The sequence below is a fragment of the Pithys albifrons genome, chromosome 3, assembly GCF_047495875.1.
Source record: "Pithys albifrons albifrons isolate INPA30051 chromosome 3, PitAlb_v1, whole genome shotgun sequence".
NCBI lineage: Eukaryota > Metazoa > Chordata > Aves > Passeriformes > Thamnophilidae > Pithys > Pithys albifrons.
Window position 1 is genome coordinate 43,298,238 of NC_092460.1, and position 23,629 is coordinate 43,321,866.

The 23,629-nt window shown below is 48.1% G+C and overlaps 1 protein-coding gene across 2 annotated transcripts in view; it reads left to right on the forward strand.

Moving 5' to 3' along the window:
- FBLN1 (fibulin 1) overlaps positions 1–23,045 on the forward strand; it is a 61,415-nt gene extending 38,370 nt beyond the window's left edge. For both annotated transcript variants that reach the window (XM_071549811.1, XM_071549812.1), the window contains 3 exons: positions 3,310–3,452; positions 5,320–5,451; positions 21,806–23,045. In XM_071549811.1, the coding sequence (XP_071405912.1) occupies positions 3,310–3,452; positions 5,320–5,451; positions 21,806–21,945 (415 nt within the window). In that variant the 3' untranslated portion in view covers positions 21,946–23,045. The remainder of the gene's footprint in view (positions 1–3,309; positions 3,453–5,319; positions 5,452–21,805) is intronic.
- The last annotated feature ends 584 nt before the right edge of the window (positions 23,046–23,629 follow it).

The following is a 23,629-nucleotide window of genomic DNA, read 5'->3' on the forward strand; positions in this document are numbered from 1 at the left end:
ACAAAGCAGGAATTGGTGTCTAAGAGCTTATTATTTGGGTATTCTGAGCACTGAAAACTGTTAATTTACTTCACACAGTAGTAGTGGAGTTGGTCTCCTCTGATGATAAACAGCTGCACATATTTAGGTCTGTATTTTCCAAATAAGTACATCATTTGAGCTCAGCTGAGACATCTTTAGAGAATTTTATCACTTAAGGGGCGAATACTGTGCATTTTGTGAAAATCTGTTCCAAGGGCATGTCCTGGGCCCTTGGGAGCCCAGAGGTGTCCCCTGTGAAAATGTGAGCCAGACTGTCAGACTGTGCTGCTGATCACTGCTCTGTCACAGCCTGGGAGCTTGTGCTCATTGCACCAGCTACAGATCCCAGTTTCAGCTTTTAAGGCTGGTACCAAAGAGAATCTCCTTTAACAACCCTTACTTCAGAGATCTTTCATCTTGCTTTCTGTGTAATTTTCACTGGAAGGAAAAACTCCTGACAGGAGAACAGCAGTGAAGTTCCTGACAGCATCAGCTGAGAGCAGAGAGCTCCTTTCTCTTTCCCAGGCTGTGTCCTGAAACGTTCCTGTCTGCAGGAACATTTGAAAGAGATTTAATTTGTCTCATAACACTTTTGTCTCTCCAACTTCCATATCAAAGCTGATAAATTTTGAACAGTAAAGACCTCACCCCCTACCACCATCAAACCAAACCTTAGGAGCCCTGAAAGGTCAGCCAGAATTCCAACATTCTTTGCAGTCAAGAACACAGTAGACAATCCATCCTCCTGTATTAGATGCTCCAATGCTGCAGCATCTCTGGAGCTCTCAGGGATAATGTGGAATTATGTAGTGCCATTTATGGGTGTGGTTCTTTACAGATGGAAATGAAATCACAGCTCCTGGTCCAAAGAACTTACTGGTTGAATCCAACAGAGAAAATGAAAAGGAATGATACCAGGACCCAAGAAGAAAAAAAAAATATACTCAGGAAATAATCAAAGCAACTCCACTGTTTCTTAACTTTGTTCCCTTTAAAATGAAAAAGGTGTAGATGAAGGACCGGCTCCAAAGCTGCAATTTCTGTCAGAGGGGGAGACTTTGAAGAAAAGGTTTAGGTAAAAATGTTCTCAACACTGAGTAAGAAACATTTGTCAGTCACAGGTCCCACAGCAGAACATGAGCCAAAGGGAAACTGTCATCTATCAGAAGATCAAATGCAAAGATGTGTGTGGGAATAAAATTAAAAAGTATTTTGAGATCAGAGCACATCATTAATGGCAAATATCAGGAAGGAGCAAAGGCAGACCAATGCTGAATGCCTCAGACACTTCCACCACAGTGGTTTTTGCATTATTTTTTCTGTTACCTAAATACAGCTGTGGAAATGTAGAATTTTCTGTGTATTCTAACAGTACTTCATTAGTCATAATATCCCAAAACAAGCAATACAAGCTACCATTTATTGGTGTCCCTAAAACCTCTAGATGATGGCATAGTTATCATTTATGTGTTGGAGAAAAGGAAAAAAAGAAGTTTTCCAGAAATTGTGAACACGTTATTGAAAGTATAACCAGACGGCCTTGGCCGTGTGAGCTCAGCAGGATCCTGAGGAAACATGCTGTGGTTTTGTATGTAAGTGTTTACTGATCTCCTCTGTACACAGTGGGGAACAAAAGGGCAGAGAGGGAAGCAAACATGAATGATATTAATTTTGCAGCAATTTTATTTGTTACACACCTTGAAACAGAGTATTTGACACTGGAACTAGGCTATGTAATTTATCTGAGCCTTATTTCACAGCCATGAGGATCAGCCAGCTGGAACTCCCCTCTTACTGTGCCGGTTGAGGTTTAAAATAAGAGAATTGAATCTGTTGCTGTCGGTCAGTGTGTAGTGTCTGTATTTTCTGAATTAATTTATTCCAAAGTGACCAGCAGGAGGCGTTGCAGCAGCAAGGCCCATCCTGTCCCCTGGCAGGTGTCTGTGAACTGACAGAATTTTGTCCCCAGAGGGAGGTGGGCAGTGAAAGGTCTCTCCTGGCCTGTATCTGGTGGCCAGTCTCAAGGCATCAGCACTGAGTGAGCCCCAGCCCCAGCTGGGGTGTGTTACCCAGCTCTGCTGCTCCCCCTGCCTGTGCAGGTCCCCTCTGCTGCAGCACGACATGAATGGGCATTCATGGCTTTATCTTCCTACAGTGTCAGGGTGTTTGGCTCTACTTTCTTTGATGAATAGTACTGGGACATGTAATAAGAAGGTACTGATGTATTGACTATTAATAGAGCCATAAAGTCCCTTTAAACATCTGAAAAAAGACAGTTTGTAGGTGTGGACTTGGATAACACATTTTGAAAAGAGCAAAAACCATTTGTTTCTAGAGGTATCTGACAAACTAAAGCTTCCATTTTTGTTTCCCTTTTACTCAGTGAATTTTTCTTTCTTTTAATCTTTTAATTCCCTCCTCTGACACTGCAGTCTTTTCTTTTTTTCACTTAGAAATATGAAGAAATGGGCAGGTCAAAGTTGAGTTCATTTGTGGGGCTTAGTCACATTGTAAGTCCCAGCACAGCCCTTTCATCTCTCCTGAGCACAGAGTGGGCATTGTGTGAAGTTCTTGAACTGTAAGTGACTTGAAATTCACTCTGGTGGACAAGGGTGAGAAGGAGTCATCAAACTTTTAATAGATTTTCAAGGCTGAATGAGCAGCTGGTTGAGATGGAATATGGAATGACCCTTACCATTTCCCCAAACTCAGAATTCAATCTTTGAGGTTTCAAATAATGTGGTTAACTTTTTTCCTCCCCTAGTTCCCACTCCTCTCTGTTTTCTCAGTTCAGATGGAAAGGGAAGGTGTGAAAAAGAGACCTGAGAGTCTTTTCTGGCCCTTGCTGCACTGAAAATCATGAAAGAAAGTTGGCCCTTCACATACACCCTGCCAGATTTCTGGAGTGGGAACAATTGTTTCTGATTTACATGACTGAGCCGAAGAGGCTGCACTGAAGTGGGTGAGCCCAGGCCAGCTGGGGGCCTGGGCCTTGCAGTTTGGTGTTGTTTGTGCTGGGAAAGACACTTCATGTGGCACCTTCTGCACTGCAGTTGTCGCTGTGTCTGTGCCTGGCCCCAGGAACTGGGTATGGGGGTCTGGTGCAGCTCTGAGCTGAGCCGTGTTCTCCAGTGGTCCCTGAGCTGTGCTGCTCTGCCTTTGGCTGAGGTTTGGAGCTGAAGGATGAACACTGCATCGCTCACAGTTTCCAGCTCCCCAGACTGCAGATCACAGAGCAGTTCATTCTCCATCAGAATGAATATATGTGCCTCTCTCTGTTTCCCTCAGCGTGAGGCTGGAAAAGACGGACACCATCCGCTGCATCAAGTCCTGCCGCCCCAATGACGTCAGCTGCGTGTTGGACCCCGTGCACACCATCTCCCACACCGTCATCTCCCTGCCCACCTTCCGGGACTTCACCAGGCCTGAGGGTGAGTGCCTTGGGCCTTGCGCCATTTCATGGACTACCAGATACAAAACCTGCACTGGAAAGCCCTGCCTAAAGCCAAAGTAGGGAAGCCCTGCCTAAAGCCAGAGTAGGGAAGTCCTGCCTAAAGCCAGACTAGGGAAGCCCTGCCTAAAGCCAGACCAGCTACCAGTGCAGTGAGATGTTTGCACAGCTCCACATAACACTGTCCTGCTCATTTCATTAAAACCTTCCACAGGCAGGAGTTTTAATTTTGGGGAGCAAAGAAAGGCATTCTGAGCTCTAACTCCTGCTGCTTCCCAGTCTAAGGAAATCCTGAATTCCCAAGTACCACAGTTACACAATGCCCTGTGCTTCATGACTGTTTTCCTCCCTGGTTTGCAGATTTGGCCATCAAGGTACCAAAAGGTGCTCAATATATTTCTCTCCTCTGTCCATGATTTGTTGTTTGCTGTTGAAGGGTGGCTTGTTCCAAGAGTGAAGCCCTTGCCTACATGCAAATATTAATCACAAAATACATTCTATTGAACATGATTGGCTGATTTTTGACCTCTGAACAAAGGAAGTGTTGTTTTTTAAAATATTGATTAAAGGAAGGGAAAAGAGACAGAAAAGGGAAGGGAAAGGACAGAAACTTTTCAAGACAAGATTTTCAAGCAGCCCCCTCTTGAGTGGCTGTCCCTGCAGTACCTGTGAGTTCCCAAGACCTGCAGTTCCATAAGGACCACACTCCCTTTTCTCAGCTCACAGATAAACTCATAGCCCAAAAGTCAGTTTCTGTGCTTGGTGTGTGTGCGGATTGTCTGGGCAGAGGGGGCTGTGTACCCTCCAGGGCAGGGTGGGTGCCTGCAGCCCTGCTCCCTGCAGGGGCACACACACACAGAGGGGGCAGAGGAAAGGAAGGCTGTCCTGGAGGGGGTTCTGAAGGTCCAAACCCCTGTTCTGATGCATCCAGAGTCTCAGCCTTGCTGCCTCAGAAGGTTCTCCTCAATGAAACCAAAGGTGCTTGTTCCCCTCTGCACCTGGCAGGAGTGGGGCAGGAGAAGTCCCAGCCCTTGTCCACAGAGGAACAACTTAAGCCTCAGTGCCCTGGCTGTGCAGAGCTCCTGTGGGCTGTGCCAGGCCTGTGCCAGGCCCTGGCTGCCCCAGGGAAGGGGGGAATGCCCCATGGCCACTGCTGCTGCCATGCACATCCCTGCAGCTGCTCCAGGTGTACTGGCAGCAGAGCAGAGGGGTTGGCCCAGGACACTTCCCAAACTGCTCCTTCATTACTCCAGCCTCATGGTTTAATGAAATAAGCTGAGACCCAGCAATCTGAGAGAACTCCCGAGGCCCAGGAGACATAAACTGTAATTCAGTGTGTGGCCTTGGGTAAGTTCTTAGAGCCCCAAGGCTCAGTTTCATCATCTCCACAGTGGGGAGAGTAATGAGAGTCATAACACTCACCTCCCTCACAAGGGTTTGAAAACAGTCTCCCTTTTATTTTTAAACCTTACCCACTCCTGCAGTACTGCAGAGGACTCTGCAGTGTGTAGTGGCAGGACTGTGTGTGCTTGTCTGAGGACTTGTTGGGGTCCCCGTGCTGCCCACCCTGTGGGGCCTCAGTGCTGTCCCTGTTGGGTCCCTGCAAGGCTGACTCATTCCTCAGAATGGTCTTTCTGGACTGTTCTGGCTTCAGGGCTTCTGGGACGGTGCAGGAGGAGAAAATAAATCTATCCAGGTCCTCCCTTCTCTTCTTTCTTTCCATTTTAAAGGACAAACTGGGAGTGGGGAGGGGTATCCTCCACCAGCTTTGGATCAAATTCTGTCAGATTCTTCACTGGTGTTTTCAAACACTTGTCAGGACATTCTGTGACACTCTTTGTTTGCAGAGATCATTTTCCTTCGTGCCATCACACCCACCTATCCAGCCAACCAGGCAGATATCATATTTGACATCACAGAAGGGAATTTGAGAGACTCCTTTGACATCATCAAGCGTTACATGGATGGCATGACAGTGGGTGAGTAGTGTGTTTTGTGCTTGCTTTCTTCTCTCAACAGTGCTGCAGGGCAAGCTCAAAGGAATTAACTCAACTAGTTAATCCCCACCTTGATTTTCAAGCCTGGATTGATATAATATATTCTCCAGTCCAATATGTGTAATTTGAACTACTATCACAGATAGTTTCTTATTCAAAACACCAGAGGCCTAAACTTTAATTTGAGAAGCATTTTAAATTTTTTCAGAACTGGCTGTAATTACAAATGCATATGGATTAGTTATAAAATTATGAGGTTTTCCCATTATAATCAACCCAAATGTAAAATATGTAGTACCTCAGCAAAGAGACTGTAAATTTAATTAAATGTTCTTTCTTGTTGAAACAGCATTGCACCAATTTTTTTGATATTAATCAAACTTTTAAAGCAGGACTGATTCACTGAAATTGTTACCTGTTTTAATAATTAATGACAGGCTGGTTCAGTTTCAAGTAAATACTTCTGTTGAAGGTAAAGGGGATCTGTCAAATGCTTTGGTTTAGAAGCAGGTCAAGAGTGCCATCACAGAGCTGCCCCATGTGTGACCCAGTGTGCCCAGGGGCACTTGGCACCCTGTGAAGGGGCAGGGCAGGAGCAGGGCCCAGCTCTGTGCTGCTCTGCGAGTGGGAGCTCCATTCCAGGGCAGGGGAACACACCAGGATTCTCATGCCAGGTACTAAAAGGGAGGACTTGATTGCTCTTTATTACTGTTTATGTATGAAAATAAAGGACCACTGTTTTCAGTGAGCGTTTGTGCCTCGGGATGTGACTGTGCAGGCTCTGCTCAGGTTTAGGCTTGCGCTGCTGGGCTTTGCAGCAGGGCTTGTCTGGAGGAAAAGCAACCCCACTGCTGCTTCCACACAGGTGGTTTGTGAAAAGCCCCTCGGAGTGTGGCCTGAAGGTGGCACTGGTGCATTTCAGAAGCAGGAAAGCCCAGCAGCAGCTCTGCAAAGGTTTTATGAACTGCAGATAAAAATCCTAAGTCATGAGGTTTATATTTCTTTCTTTATCAAACAGAAGTCTATGAGTGCTGAGAAAGGGAGAGTCTGTTAAAGCAGGATGATAAGATTACAGATTGCAGGGGCTGGGGCGATTCTTTAGCAGAGTATAAATGTTATCAGATCCCACAGGAGTTCCAGCAGTTTGCTTTTCGTGCTGTGTGCTTCTTTCTGTCTGAAATAAGAAAGAAGGATGTGTTTGGAAAGTCAACTGGCCCAGTTATTTGCCTGAGGGAGGCATTTCCATTTTGAAGAACAGGACTGTGTGTCAATGGTATTTTACTTGGTAAACTAGATATTTGCCTCCCAAGGTAAGGAGAGAAAGGATATTCTTACACACTGAGTTGAGAGGATATGATACATGTCCAAATACATTCCCAGCTCTGCAAAAGGATTGGGCAGCTCCTCCTTCACCTCAGTTCCCCCATGTGCAACATGGAGATGATAAAACATGCCTACTACTGTCTTAATTAATTCTTGTGTGCAAGCATCTTAATTAATTCCTCTATGTAAAAGTGCTTTGAGATTAATGGATGGAAGCTGCAAAGCAAACTGCCTGCAGCAGAACTGGAAAAGGGAGAGCCAACCAAAGCCCCAGCTGATGTACCTGGAGGGGCAGAGGCTCAGGACAGAACAGTGTGTGTGAAATTAGGATTGCAAATCACTCTGCCAGCAGCACTTCTGCTGCTCTCAGCATAATATTGTTTCTCTTGTTAGTAAGAATCAGAATGGTAAGTGCTCTCATAAAAGGTGCTGGGCAGTTTTCAAGACAAGTAAGTAAGATGGGATCCCAGTCCATGTTGGGTTCACAGAGTCCCTCCTGTAAAAAAAGGGAAGGGTTTGTGTGAGGTGGAAGAACACAAAGGGCACAGATAAATCAGAGAGCTTTGTTGGTTATCCCTGTGAGTTACAGGAACAGGAGGATCGTGGGGATGTACCACAGGAACTCACTGAGCCAATGCCCAACCAGCCCAGAGACAGCAGGTTTGCAGGAGCCTTCCTGCAGTGCAATGTCCCAGCTTGAGCCAAACCTTCCTGCAGTGCAATGTCCCAGCTCACTGCAAACCTTCCTGCAGTGCAATGTCCCAGCTTGAGCCAAACCTTCCTGCAGTGCAATGTCCCAGCTCACTGCAAACCTTCCTGCAGTGCAATGTCCCAGCTTCAGCCAAACCTTCCTGCAGTGCAATGTCCCAGCTCACTGCAAACCTTCCTGCAGTGCAATGTCCCAGCTTCAGCCAAACCTTCCTGCAGTGCAGTGTCTCAGCTTGAGCCAAACCTTCCTGCAGTGCAATGTCCCAGCTTGAGCCAAACCTTCCTGCAGTGCAATGTCCCAGCTCACTGCAAACCTTCCTACAGTGCAATGTCCAGCTCGCTGCAACCAGCATTTCATGCACTCCTGGGAGAGACACCTGGCCCTTCCTGCTGGGTCACCTCATGCACCTCTGCAAGCTGCATGGCCTGGTTTTCAATCTTTTTTTTTTTTAATGGCTGTTTTTCAGTGTGTTTTTACTGCCTGTAGAGGAAAGAATACATTTATTCTGTTATTAAATCATAGCTGCATGGGGAAAAGGAACAATAAGCATATTTCATTCTGCTGTGATATTTCAGGAGAAATGGCCAGAGTATCAAAGCTGGTTTACCTGCTAGTGCAAATTAGATCACCAGATATATTTTTTCTACATGAGAAAAAATAGGAAACTTCTCCAGAAGGTTTGTTTGGGTTTGTTTTTTAAACAGAAGACAGACTAGCTCAGAGAGAGATGAAATCCATGCTTCATGCAAGCTGGTGAAAAAGAATTGTGTAAACAGTTGCCTCCAATATTTCTACCCTATTGTATTAAAAAAGTGGTTCAAGAAGTGCTGCAGCCTCCCTGCTGCCTGGTGTGGGTCCTGGCCAAGGTGGCACTGAGGCCAAAGGATGCTGTTAACAACCTCACATCACTTACCAGCATGGGTGGGAGAAAAACAGAAGTGCAGACCTGTTCAGCTTTGGGGGTTTTAAAGATTTTACAGACTTTTTACTGCATTCCTCCTTTAACCAGCTGTCAGCGAAAAATGAAGAATGCATTTTCAACCTGTACAAAAATGTCCAATCAGTGCCTGAGGTGTTATCAGATGCTATAAAACACTTTCCCCTTCAGCTATGCATTCATTTCCTTATAACAGTAATCCCACTTTGTCGTCTGGTAAACTTCAGGAGGGTTTTAAAATGTCCTAATAACAGCTAAAAGTAGTTTTGATAGGCTGAAATCTTCCATATTGCATTTGGTAATAACCTAAGTTATATAATCTTGCCTGTGCAGCAGAGTGGTGCTGTTTGTGTGGCAAACAACCAGAGCCAATGCAGCTCTAAAATGTCCCCTCAGAGCCTTGCAGGGGCCTGTGCTAGTGCTGGAATACACTGATATTACCCTGACACGTTCTGCTGCTCTCCAATGGTGTTTGCCAGGATCTCACTGCTATCTGTCCTGCCTTGCAGCCTCCTTTACCCGGGTGACAGCTCCTGTTGTCCCCTCTGAGCCATTCCAGGGAGGGTCTCACCGCTGATAGCCCAGCACTGCATTTTATCACAGTGGCTTTTCTGGGGGGGTAACAGGATTGTTCAGTGTGTTCCAGGGGCTGGGGAGAGGCTTGTAAGGAAAGACCACGAAGGTCAACAAAACGAAATACCACAGGAAAATGTGCTTGGAGGCAGGAGAAGGAGACTGAGGGTTTGACTGACTGTGTGAAACCTGTCCTTAGCACAGGGTTAGTGGTTCTGTATCTCATAATTGCTTTGGTCACCTCCAGTGTGGCAAGATCTTTTCCCAGTTTGCATGGTCTGACATTTTAAACTCAGTTACTGGAGTGCAGAGTGCTGGGTTCAGAGCTGAGAATTCAGTTAGGAGTGCAGAGTGCTGGGTTCAGAGCTGAGAATTCAGTTAGGAGTGCAGAATTCTGAGTTCTGGGCTTTGCCTCTGGCCCCCCTCTCTGGGAAGCACCCTCACACTCCCCTGTGCTGCTGTGCCCAGCTGTGGTGCCCCAGACTCTGTCCCTGGGCAGGGGCTGGCAGGCTCCTGCTATGCCTGGCTGTGCTGTTTAGCACAGTGAGGTGCCCAGGCTGGTCTGGGCTGCTGGCACAGCCGTGACACCCACAGCAGCAGCTCCTCTAATCTGGATTGCTGTGAGGCCAGGGAGGTGCAGGCAGAGCCAGGGCACCAGGAGGGCCCTGCTGTTCCCAGAGGCAAGCGGAGAGCTCACAGTAACTGCCCTGTGGATGCACCTGCCAGGAAATGAGCAGCAGTAGGAACCTCTCATGGTGACTGTACATGAAAGGACAGTGGGGTCTGGCTGTACAAACCAGTGCTGGCCAGGCAGCCCAGTGCTCTCGCAGGGCAGGACAGAGCTCAGCAGGTTTTCCCACAGGCTCTTGCAGCCACACATTAAAACAGACACAGTTCCTTCAGTGTCTTTGTTCTGGTTCCATCTCTGGGCTTGCCCCTTTCCCAGGAGGACCCCTCAGCTCAGAGTATTTTGTGTTTTCCCCTGTGCTAGGCTGCCCTGTTGGAATGAGGAGCTGTGCATTTCTGATGAGGGTGCCCAGGAGTTATTTGGTAAAGGGGCTGCTGGATTTATTGCACAAACCTGCCATTGGGGATGCTGCTGCCTGCCCTGTGCAGCAGGCAAGTCTCTCACAGACTCCCTGCCCTGCAGAAAGGATCTCAGCCTGGGCAGCAATTCTGGGGCAAAGCAGCACCTCGAGCAGGAGGGGAATTGCATTGCATGTCTGAGAAACGCTGCAAGTGCCTTTCTGGGGAGAACGAGCCTCGTGCTTGAGTGCAACACCCTTCCTCGTGCCCCATTTCATCAAGCCCCGCTGTGTGCCATCATGTGGTTCTCGTTGGCAAGCAATGCTGGGGGCTGCAATAATTCATTGTCCAGGTGCCAGGGAGCCAGGCTGGGACGGGCAGGGTGAGCACAGCCACTCTCTCTGAACTGAGACATGATGTCCAGGATGATGCACATGATGGACACTGAACCCTCTGCAAATGAGGTGCTGTGTGTGAAGCCTTGGGAGGCTATATATTGATTTTGCACATAAATTCATGAAGTTTTTCCACCTGTTTTTATAGCATGTAAGACTTCTCCATGGCATTCTGTCACATTCTGAAAGGTGGAACAGGAAAGATTAAAAAATTCATGGTGGAAACTCTTTTTTAATGAAGCTACTTCAAGTACAGTTATTGCATTTTAGGTGTGAGTGATTTCACAGCATTGTCAACATTCAAACCCATGGCGAGGTTTGGCTGGAAGGCAAACCAGAGATCTAAAAGCACTTCAAGTTTGCCAAACCAAGATAAGAGCACATCCCTCTGAAGTTATTTGGTATCCTTAATAAAGATCATAGTATTTGTAAACTAGCCAAACCTCAGTAAAATCAAAGGTTGTTTTTAATTCTTTCCTAATACCAAGGCTCCATATGATCCAACATGACAGATAATAACTCTGAAAATATTTACCATTTGTTTCTGGCCAAAAAATGTATTAATACCATGAGGCCTTTTTATGGCCTCTTTATTTGATGCATTTCAGCGATCAAATCTTTCTAGAGAAGCCCAAGTGTTAATGAAATGAAACTTCATTGAGTGGTTGAAGGATAGCATTTATAATAAATTGAATCCCCAATTTCTGATCTGTTGAATGAGGCAGAAAGATCCTTTCTTCATGCTGAAATGTGGTTCCTGTACTGTGATTTCACTTTTCTTCAGAATTGCAGCAAAAGGCAAAAAGAGAAGCAGATTCAGTTTTAGCTAAACTTAAACTTAATCTAAGGCTTGTGCCTTGGGTACCCCTGGTACAAGCTTAAACCAAAAATACCCTGAGTGTCCTATACCTTATAAAAGTGAGGTTTATGTGTCAAAACTTACTTTTGAAGCATGTTATAAGCAATTGGTTGCCCAACAGTTGAAAAACAGACTTTTTTTGTAGGAGTTTGAATAAAGTTTTGGGAGGTCCATGTTTGAAAAGCACATGCTTTTGAAAATCTTCTCCCCAGACACTTGAGCAGAGACATGTACAGCCAGCCACATTCCTGTGGGGCATCTCTCCATCAGCATGGTAACCTTGGTAACATCCAGCCCTTCACTTGAGCCTCCAAATCTTTTGTTTTGTGAAGTGTTCGCCATCAAACTTGAGCGCAGGTCTAATTCTCAGTGTTAGGAGGCCAATATACTTCAAAGCAAGAGGAAATCTATTTTGGTACTTGTGTTTTGATTAATGAGTTTTCTGAGTCCTTTCACCACATTTATGTTTGTCAGGTGTGGCAGCTCAAGGATTAATGATATCTTCAGAGCTAGTTTTCTGTATATGATTTGATGCCTGCAGTGATGATTTCCAAGAAATATTTCATTTTCCAAGGAGCAGCCACTTATTAATAGAACAGATTATATCAGAAACTATAGAGCACCACATAGCAGGAGCCACACTGTGATTGTCACAAATAATTGAGAGAAACACACATAGCTTTCACACACACACACACACACACACACACACAAAAGAGAAAATGAAAAAGACTATTCAGCCTTTGAGAGATGGAGGACTCTCAAGTGTACATTAACTTTCTGAAGTCAGCAGACAGACATCTGGTGGTCTGGGGAGTGGCTGCAGTTTGACAGCTGGATTGTGCCTTCAGGCACAGTCATGAACTGGGGAGGAGTGCAGGAGGAGCACAGTGCCTGGCAGCTGCCCTGGGAGGCAGCAGTGGGGACATGACAGGGCACATGGGCAAAACTGAAGGGCTCAGTGCCTTCTGTGCCCCATTCCCTACTGACAGGAGTGGCCTTCAGCAGTCCCAGGGCTCTCAGAGCAACAGGAAGGGCTGAGGCAAGAAATACTTGTCCTCAGTGCAGGAGGTTCAGGTTAGGGAACACTCAAACCAACTGGACACAGCCAGGTCTGTGGGAGCTGGTGGGGTGCCCCCAAAGTGCTGAGAAAACTGCCCAGTGCCACTGTGGGGGACTCTGAGCTGTCTGTGAAAGGTCGTGGTGGTCGGAAGGTCCCATGGAAAAAGACAAAGTCACTGCCATCTTCAGCATGGCCAGGGAGGATCCCTGGAAACAGCCTGGGCAGCCTCACCTCAGTGCCTGGGCAGGAGATGAAGCAAACCCTCCTGGAGGCCATTTCCAAACAGCACAAGGACAAGGAGGTGACTGGGAGCAGCCAGCAAGGGTTTATGAAGGGGAAATCATGCCTGGGCTCCCTGACAGCCTTCTCCAGGGAGATGGCTGGAGGAGAACAGTGCATGTTGCTTATCTTGACTTTGGTGAGGCTTCCAACAGCCTCTCCCTTAACACCCTCACAAGAGACCCAGGGAAATGTGGGCTGGGGTGGACAGTGTGTAGCCTGGCAGTGGGAAAGGCTGCACTCCCAGCCAGGCACCAGTGCAGCCAGTGGGCATACTGGGGCCAGGGCCTTCCCCAGGGGCCTGAGGGATGGCACAGAGGGACTGGGCAGGGGAAATCAAGCCTGGGAGTGGCACCAGAGCTGGGCTGCCCTCCAGGGACAGGCTGGGGGCATGGGGACAGGGACAGGGACATGGACATGGGGTGGCAGGAACAGGGGCTGGCAGGGACAGGGGATGGCAGGGACTCCAGCAGGCTGGGGACATGGGGACAGGGACGGGGACATGCGCTGACAGGGACAGGGGCTGGCAGGGACATGGACAGGCTGGGGACATGGGGTGGTGGGGACATGGGGTGGCAGGGACAGGGGCTAACAGGGGCATGAGCTGGCAGGGACATCAGCTGACAGGGACAGGGGATGGCAGGGACATGGGCTGGTAGGGACATGGGGTGGCAGGGACAGGGACTGGCAGGAACATGGGGTGGCAGGGACAGGGACTGGCAGGGACAGGGGCTGACAGGGCCAAGGGGAGGCTGAGCCGAGGCAGCTGTCAGTGGTGCAGGGCAGGGGGACAGTCCCATTGTGCAGTGTTTGAGTCACTGCATTCCAAGGGTGGGTCCATCAGGAGTGACCTCAGAGCTGCCTCACATCCCTCCTCCCTGGTGTGGTTTGGGGCAGTGAGTACTCCAGTAACTGTGTTGGCAGAGCAGTTTAAGCACTGCAAATCATTACTTTGGCATGAGCTTTTGGAATAAAGAGCAGCCTCTAGGAAAGGAATTTAATTAAACTTTAATGCATGCAGTGCCCCAAAACTTCTTACAGAAAAAAAATTGCTAAAATAGCCTAAAATATGTATTTTTCTGTTTGTGACTAGGACATGAATTATTTTCCAACCTTATTGATGAACTTTGTATATTTATAATGAATACTGAATAAGAAAAAACTTTTTTCCTTACAAATATTAACACGACCTCTTTGAGTGGATGTCTACAGAGCCAAAAATAAATTTGGCTATATATAGTTTGGGCTCCACTCTGTAGATATGTATTTACATGCTGTAGACTGAGATAGACTGGTGTTCAAGCCTCACCTGCAGCTCCTTGTCTGTGGTTTGATCCAAAGAAGCATTTATTCATGGCTGGCTTTATTTCTCCTGCTTATTCCTGGAATGATCCTATCAATGTGGCCTTTTAAAATAGCTCCTGCAACAATCATTTCCCTTGCCCTGAATTTCCTAATTACCTGAGCATCTCTTTTGAAACCAGAATGGGCTCTTCAGTAGCACTGATGCAGCTGAGATGTTTACTCTTAATTCTGTATATCTTGGCCAGCAGCATAAAGCAAGAGGCCTTGAGGAGAAAAAAAAACCTGAAGTTACAGTGCAGGTTCTTGCATTAACATGAGGAGATCAGTCTCCTTGTTTTGCTTAAAGAGACTCACAAACAGGCTTTTCCCCTTCACGAAGTTTTCTCCCCCCATCAGCACCACTGTGTCAGTGTTTGGGATGCTCCTCTCTGGCAGGCTGAAGATTCCAGAAGGCTGAGGTGCCAGCTGGTTGTGTGACTCCCAAGGTCCATGGCTCAGGAAAGGGAGTTACTGCTGGGATGGGGCAGTTTGGACTGTTCATCTCTGACAAGGCTGTAAAAACGACCAGAGTGTTTGTTGTGGGGAAACACAGATCCAGGAACAGCCCAATGCAGGACTTCAGAGCATAGTCTGAGATTATTTGGAATTTAATATAAAGCCCAATAAATTACCTGAGTTTCATCTGAATTTATGCTCCAGCTCCACAGCTCTCACCACATTCTCTGGTACTTGGATTTTTCCAAATTAATAATTTCATTTTCCAAGTATCTATTTAAAAGCACAAGGAAAATAGCTGGAGGAAAATTATAAGGTGTTTTTCTCTGTCATTGAAATGTCTCTCTTGTAGGTGTCACTAACAGCTCATCCCAAAAGTTCCATCTGAAAACAGACAGCACTCTCTGTAATAGCATGTTCTCTTGCCAATGCTTCCTGTGCTCCTTTTCAAAGGGGAATCATTTCAATGGAGTCACGGATTCACAGGGGGTTCAAACTGAAAGAGGGGAAATTTAGGTTGGATATTAGGAAGAAATTCCATCCCATGAGGGTGGGCAGGCTCTGGCACAGGGTGCCCAAGGAAGCTGTGGCTGCCCCATCCCTGAAGTGTCCAAGGCCAGGCTGTACAGGGCTTGGAGCAACCTGGGTTAGTGGAAGGTGTCCCTGCTTATAATCAGACCTGGCAGACTCACAGCCCAAAGATTACAAAATTTAGGGGAAAAACTGTCTGACTTGGGCAGTTCTGCTTCACACATGGTATTATATCTATCTGAAGAGGACTAAACATCCCTGTTCCTGCTACCCAAACGCTGCATGTTCTGCACAGCCAGGCTGTGGCTGCTTCAGCCCTGGCAGCCTGTGATGGCCAGAACACAGCCATGTTCTGTAGCCTCGAGGGGGAACAGGGGCAAGGGGTAGGAGGAGAAGAGCTCTGGTGTCTGTTCCTTGGCACAGCCCTCGAACTGTGGCTGGAGGAGTGGATCCCATCTCTGATAACTGTGTTTGCTGTGTTCTCCTGAGTGCAGCTCACAGGGGGTTGGGAAAAACAGCTCTGGCTTTGGCAGCTGCTGGGGTTGTTTCTGTGTACACAAATCCATATCCCTGCACGTGCAGGGAGGGCCAGAGGAATTTGGTGCAGCAGGTCCTCCCTTCCAGCAGGCAGCAGACACAGCCCTTGCCTGCTCCTCTGACACTCCCCTGCTCGAGTTTTTGGGGGTCCTTAAAAGTTCGGGTTCTCCCAGGCTCTCCTCTTTAGGGGTGGGTACAACTTATGTCTGTTTTGTTCTCTTAATGATGATACAGATTTAAATACCTGACAGGGCTTGAGAATCAATCCTTGTGGAAAACCCTGTGAGCCTCACTGTGGAACAGACAATGTCATGTATTGCACCCTCTGTACCAAGCCAAGCCAGACTTTTCTCATGGCAGTGTGAAAATAACCTGCTCTGGTTCTGCTTTGCTTCCTGCACACCGTGGAGATCCTGCTGGAGGAACCTTTTCTAGGGAAAATGCCAATGCAGTGCTCAGCCAGGGGTGTGGGAACACCATGACCCAGGTCCCCTGGGAGCGTCACTGCAGATTCTGTGTTTGGCAGTGAAAAAAGGAAGAAAGGGTTTGTGTGTTTGTTTGTTTGTTTGTTTGTTTGTTTAAAAAGTATTTTAAAGAGTTTTGCAAGTCCTTTGGCTTACTGGGCACTGAGCTCAGCACAGAGGTCAAAATTTGGAGTGTGCATTTCTGAAGGCACAATGTGAATTGATGGTAAGGCAGGGACGTGTTCCCCAGCCCAGGTTAAGGTGGTAACACAGCAGCAGTGCTGCCCCTCACCTGGAGGTGGGGCTTCTCCTGCAAAAGCACCAGCGGAAACCAGACACAGAGGGGAACTGCCTCAGGGGCTCACATATTTCACAGCACAGAAAGGTAATGGTATCTTAAAGAGGTACAGACAAGCCAAGGAATACCTGTGGCATCCAGAGAGCAGGTCTGGTGGGGAGAGGCTGAGGGGGCTGGGGGGGACTCAGCTGGAGAAGAGGAGGCTCAGGGGGCACCTCTGCAATCCCTGCAGAGACTGGAACAGTCTCAAGCTGGGCCAGGGGAGGTTTATACTGGATATCGGCAAATTCCTTCCCTAAAAGGGTCGTCCAGCCCTGGCACAGCTGCCTAGGGTAGTGGTTGAGGCACCAACCCTGGAGGGATTTAAAAGCCCTGTGGATGTGGCACTTGGGGACATGATCAGTGGTGGCCTTGGCACTGCTGGGGAATGGTTGGACTGGATGCTTTTAAAGGACTTTTCCAACCCAAACAATTTTATGATTCTATTTGATTACAATAATGGAAATGCTGCTGAAAGATTTAGGAATATTAACAATATTAACTTTGCTGTCTTATTTATGTCCTCTTCTCTAGTAAGCAGAGCCTTGATCAGCCAGTGGCAAGGGCTCTAAGACTACTGGCTGTTGTCACTACTGTCCCCTGAAAATAAGTATTTTATATTATTTAGCTTATTGTCCTCACTACACAGGTTTACATACCTTTATCTTAGACAAAATCAGAATATGAAACATGAAAGAAGAAACAGGACAAAAGATCAGCTCAGTGTATTAATTATAGAGCTTTAAAAGTTCAGACTCTCGGTGTGGCATCCAGAAACTTGGTGCCTCTCACTCCAAGGCTGTTTGCTTACACAGAGCAGCAGGTGGAAAGGATGGCCATAGCTCCTGTTTACAATAAGGACAAAGTGTACAGGAAAAACAACTCCTATCATTGCTTCCTAAAGGAGGTCAGCAAAGCATGAAGGTACACAAGCAGATTTGGGCTGCGTAATGACATCTCTCTCAGCTACAGGACAGCAAATCCAAGCACAGGGAAGCTGATGGAAGTCCTGCCTGGGCTGTGACACGGGCATTTTCTGCAGCCTGAGCCTGTGTTGGGTCACAGCCTGTGAACCAGAGCACGAACAGCACCAGCAGCACACCAGGCTGGAGGGCACCAGCAGTGCTGCCACAGATGTGCCCACAGGCAGGACAACACAGGTGCCTGAGGATGCCCAGCAATGGGACTCAGCAGCAGTGGGTACCTCCATGGTCATTTATTATCAGTGATTCACCCTCTTCTAAGATAGACACCTTTTCTCTTTTATTCTTTTGTGCAAAATGCTTACCTAGATGAAATTAATTTTGTTGGGAAAGGATTGGGTGAACTTCCTTAAATAAACTCACCCCATTTGCCAACTGTAGAGCCCTGAGAGGACCATCTGGTGGCATGTGAGAGGCCTCTGTTCTCAGGTCACTCACTGAGCACTGTGGTCTTGGCAACCCCAGAGAGCAGCTCACAGCACAGCAGGCACTGGCCAAGGTCCAGTCTGCACTTACCCCATGGCAAGTCCCAGCTACTTTGGATTTAGGCTGCTAAAAAATAGATCCAAAAGCAGCTGCTTCATTTCTGCATTTCCTGGCTTTTCAGTGTATCTAAAAATTGTAACCTTCCTGTTCCTATGAAGCTATGTTTCCATACTTGACATTCAGCTCCAAATGGTGTTGGATGCCAGACCACCAATCTGGACCCCTCAGTGTGCAATAGGGACAGTGGAACAGCATGTTAATGCAATTGATGCAGTATCTCCTAAATCCATGTTGCTTAAACACATCCAGAGTTTCATGTGGCCTGGTTCCCACCTGCATTTGTCCTTGAGTTTGGTGCAGACAAACACTCAGGTTTTCCATTTTGGCACTTGTTGCAGAACCAGAGTGCAAAGCTCTCGAGGAGCAAATCTGCCAAGAGCTGCAAACCTCTCCTGCTTCTGTTGAGTAGGACATTTCACGGTGTTCCTCTCACTCTGCCCCTCTGCTCATTCCCAATCTATCCTCACACGCCTCCTGCAGCACAAACCACTTGCTGCATCATCCTGGGCATTTCTTGAGAGGAGTGAAGCAGTTCTTGCAGTGCTGGTGATTTCAGGACCATTTAGGACACTGGCACAACAAACTGGAGCTTTTGTGTTTTGGGCTTTTTTAATTTTATCTCCTGTTATGAGCGTATTGTGTTTCTTTGTGCATTCCCTCAGGTTCTGCTTCAGCAGAACTGTCGGCACTCACAGCATTCACTCCTCAAACCATGTGATAGGGTTGATTTGAGGCTGTGTGAAAGGGCAGTGCCACAGTGCTGGCAGGGTTTGCCATCACACCTTTTGTGCTGCCTGGCAGCAAGATGTGTCCAAACAGGAATGACACAGTGACTGATGGCTTTGGATGCTCCGGGTTCTGTGCTGGGGCAAAGCACAGAAGGAAAAGCCCCATCTGCAATCCCACCTCTGGACCAGAGCAGGCTCTGCTAGAGCAGGGCAGGAAGGCACAGAATGCTGTAAAACAACTGCTAAGTGGAAGCAGCAGCCTCTGCTCTCAGAGCTTGGTGCTGACAGCAGGAGCTGCTCCCAGACTGCCAGCAATGAGTGATTGCAGTGCTCTGCCTCTCCATGGCTGCCTCTCAGGCAGAGCAGGGCCTGCAATAATGGGCTGTGTTGTTAGCAAAATGCTTTCAATGTCACCCTGAAGGGAGGGCAATTTTAGCAAGGCTTTTCTGTTTCCATACATCATCTGCCAAGCCTGGTAATTTTTATAAGGTACAGGAGAGTAGCCAAGAAAGCTTAACAAAATAAAATGTAAGTATATATAAATGTATGTACATAAAAATTGTAGTGGGAAGGATGCTAAAAAGTGTATTCATCAAATATGGCAAGGAAAGTGACTGTGGTGAGCAGTTTGCAATTTCCCTGCATGCTGAAGGTATTAGTTAGTGTTTGAACAGGACAAAGCTGTAATGTCATCAGTGCTGTAGCAGAAGGTGCTGACAGCCTGCAGGAGCCAACAGTGCTGTGTGCCACCAGCTCTGAGCCAGTGTGTACACAGGGAATGGCACAGAGAATCATAGAATCATAGAATCGATTGGGTTGGAAAAGACCTCCAAGATCATCGAGTCCAACTGTTGGTCCAACTCTAGTCCATTTACTAGATCATGGCACTCAGCGCCACGTCCAATCTGCGTTTAAAAACCTCCAGGGATGGGGAATCCACCCCCTCTCTGAGCAGCCCATTCCAATGCCTGATTACTCTCTCTGGAAAGAATTTTTTTCTGATCTCCAACTTCAATTTCCCCTGGCAGAGCTTGAGCCCGTGCCCCCTTGTCCTATTGCTGAGTGCCTGGGAGAAGAGACCAACCCCCACCTGGCTATAACTTCCCTTCAGGTAGTTATAGACAGTGATGAGGTCACCTCTGAGCCTCCTCTTCTCCAGGCTAAACAACCCCAGCTCCCTCAGCCACTCCCCATAGGGCTTGTGCTCCAGTCCCTTCACCAGCCTTGTTGCTCTTCTCTGGACTCGCTCCAGCACCTCAATATCGTTTCTGAACTGAGGGGCCCAGAACTGAACACAGTACTCAAGGTCTGGCCTCACCAACGCAGAGTACAGGGGAAGGATCACTTCCCTGGTCCTGCTGGCCATGCTATTTTTGATACAGGCCAGGATCCCATTGGCCTTCTTGGCCCCCTGGGCACACTGTTGGCTCATGTTGAGCTTCCTATCAATTAGTACTCCAAGGTCCCTTTCTGCCTGGCTGCTCTCCAGCCACTCTGTGCCCAGCCTGTAGAGCTGCAGGGGGTTGTTGTGGCCAAACTGCAGGACCCGGCACTTGGCCTTATTGAACTTCATCCCATTGGAATCAGCCCATCTCTCAAGTCTATCCAGATCCCTCTGCAGAGCCCTCCTGCCTTCCAGCAGATCAACACTCCCTCCCAACTTGGTGTCATCAGCAAATTTGCTGATGATGGACTCAATCCCCTCATCTAAATCATCAATAAAGATGTTAAACAGGACTGGACCCAATACAGACCCCTGGGGAACAGCACTGGTGACTGGCCACCAGCTGGATGCAGCTCCGTTCACCAGCACTCTCTGGGCCTGACCCTCCAGCTGGGCTGGCACTCTCTGGCCCTGCAGTGCTGCCTGCCTGTGAAACACAGCACCCAGCATGCAGGGCAGCAGGGGAATGCCCTAAATAATCCTTCCTCAAACACTGTGTCTCCTGAACCAGCACCCTGCCAGCTCAGCCTGCCACCCAGGCTCCCTGTGCCTGCTGCCCTTGTGCCTGCTGCCCTGGCTCCCTGTGCCTGCTGCCCTTGTGTCTGCTGCCTCAGTGCCTGCTGCCCCTGTGCCTGCTGCCCTGGCTCCCTGTGCCTGCTGCCCTTGTGCCTGCTGCCTCAGTGCCTGCTGCCCTTGTGCCTGCTGCCCCTGGGCCTGCTGCCCCTGTGCCTGCTGCCCTGGCTCCCTGTGCCTGCTGCCTCTGTGCCTGCTGCCCTTGTGCCTGCTGCCCCTGGGCCTGCTGCTCTGGCTCCCTGTGCCTGCTGCCCAGGCTCCCTGTGCCTGCTGCCCTTCTACCTGCTGCCCCTGTGCCTGCTGCCCTTGTGCCTGCTGCCCAGGCTCCTTGTGCCTGCTGCCCTTGTGCCTGCTGCCCTTGTGCCTGCTGCCCCTGTGCCTGCCGCCCTGGCTCCCTGTGCCTGCTGCCCTGGCTCCCTGTGCCTGCTGCCCTTGTGTCTGCTGTCCCTGTGCCCTGGCTCCCTGTGCCTGCTGCTCCTGTGCCTGCTGCCCTGGCTCCCTGTGCCTGCTGCCCCTGTGCCTGCTGCCCTGGCTCCCTGTGGCTCTGCCATCCGGTGCCTCCCTCCAGAGGGGAACAGCTGGGAGCTGCCTGCTCTGTCACACCGACTGAGAACATGGTTAGGACCCCTCTGGAGCCTTTAGATTCAATGGCACAGCTGGTGTAGGTGTGAAGCTGTAGCCCTGTTCTGTTCAGCCACACCTGCCAACACCTCCTGGCCAGATGTGCCTCCCCAGGTGCTGTCCCCACTCTGCCCAGTGCCTGATCTCAGCTCAGTCCCTGCCTGAGAGGGGCTGGAACGGGTCTGCTCTCCAGAATTCCTTCTGCTGGCTCAAATGAAATGCAGTTTGCAACATGGCACTCCAGGTGTGCTCGTGTACCTCTCAGGGCAATGTGTGTCCTGGCTCACCCAGGGAACCCTCCTCCCTAAAACCAGTGTTGCAGCCTGTTATTAGATTTATCTCTCTGAAAAAAAGGTTAAAAAAAGTCACTCATTTCAGAATATATAGAGGTTTTTTCTGCTGTTAGAAGCCTTTTAGTGCTCATTCTAGATCCTCTTCAAGGTATTTTGATACAAAAGTTGTATTTTATTCTTATTTTGCCAGACTTGTTGCAGGCCCCTGTGGATATAATGCCATTCCCTGTGCTGGGCTGCACACACAGGGCGGTGCAGCCCACGCAGACCTGGCCGAGTGCCCCATTAATGCCACCCCCTCTGCTGTCCCCACAGGTGTGGTGCGCCAGGTGAGGCCCATCGTGGGCCCGTTCCATGCCACGCTGAAGCTGGAGATGAACTATGTCATGGGGGGGGTGGTGTCGCACCGCAACATCGTCAACGTGCACATCTTCGTGTCCGAGTACTGGTTCTGAGGGACCTGCACAGCTGCAGCACCACCAGCCTGTGTGTCATGTACCTGCCTGGGAAACCCACCCTGTCCTTCGTTTTGGGGGATTGAAATATTTCGTTTATAGGCTACGACAAATAGCAAGCTGTTATGGTGGTTAGACGTAGGGTGGAGTGGATTCTGTGAGCCTGATGTAGTTGTCTGTATAAATAAGTAGTGTGTAAAGTGCTTGGCTGCCCAGTGAAATGTAAAACTTTTCTGAATGTTTAGGCAGATCTCAACTCTTGCTCCTTGGCCAGATAACCTGAGGGACTGTGCAACAAAACAGATGTCAGAGTTCATTGAGATGGTTATGCTATCCCTGGATGGAAGCAGCTGGGTAAGGGTTAATAATTTCACCTCAATATTAACCACCTTCAAGGATTCACATTGTCAGACAGTGCTAAATACTTGGGTTTGGGCCTCTGCAGGATAACTCTGAATAGGCCCCAGAATTGCTGATAATTCCTGAGAAGTTCAGCCTGGATGTTTAGAAATGCCATTCAGGTGCAGCTACAAGAGGAATTGCAAAAGGAATTAGAAATAGTAGGACACTAACAAGCTATTGCGCATATTAAAAAATACTCCCTTTTTTTGTTCTTATTGTTTGATTGTAAAATTGTGTTTGATTCTAATTAAACAAGTACCTCTCTTTGAAATTACTCTGTCACAAGGATAGGGCATATTGCTTAAATTCCATATTGTTAAATTCCATATTGCTGAAATTCCATATTGCTTAAATTCCATATTGTTGAATTCCATATTGCTTAAGTTCCATATTGCTTAAATTCCATGTTGTTAAAGTCCATATTGCTGAAATTCTCGCCTGTACATGGGAAACTCAACCTCTCTCTTCTCTTATAAAGCCTTTTTAAAATTGGTAATAAAATTAGCATGTTGTACTGTACATTTCCTATGCACCAAACCAAGGCATATGTAATAATATAATGAAAATCTCACAAATAAATGAATGTCTAATGTATTTTCTGGGCATCACGATAATGTATCTTTTTTTTATTACAGAACAGAAATAGCTCCATGTTTCAGTTTGTTATGTTTGTTAAGATAAGAGGAAATAAAGGAAGTGAGATGGGAAATACTCAAGCATGCCATGGTTTCTGCTTCCCAGGAAAATTGTAAGATGCAGTTCCTGTAAGCAAATTCATTATATACATATGCCCCACTCAGACCAGTCCTCCTCAGCCATTCCTGGCATGGCACAGGGTACCCAGAGCGGCTGTGGCTGCTCCATCCCTGGGAGTGTCCCTGCCCATGGCAGGGGTAGCACTGGATGAGCCTGAAAGTCAGTGCGATGCTGATGCCTTTGTTTTTCCAACGAGTATTTGTGGGTTTGGGCTGTTTGTGAGGATGCTGCTGCAGGAAGGGGCAGGTTGGCTGTGGCAGCACACATGAGTGTGGGGCAGGGTGGGTCCAGCTCACAAGGGGTCAGCAGCTTGGATTTACCATTCCAGAAAAGCCTTTCCAGGGATGCTGACACGCGACTTTCCTGTGTTCTGTGGGGGTGTTCAACCACACTGCAGAGGAGCATTGTGGCTGCTGCTTGCCTTCTGCTTTTTAGGTCATTTAACACCCCGAGCTCCAAGAGTGTTTGGACAACACCCTCAGGAACAGAGTGGGATTGCTGGGGCATCCTGGACAGGGCCAGGAGC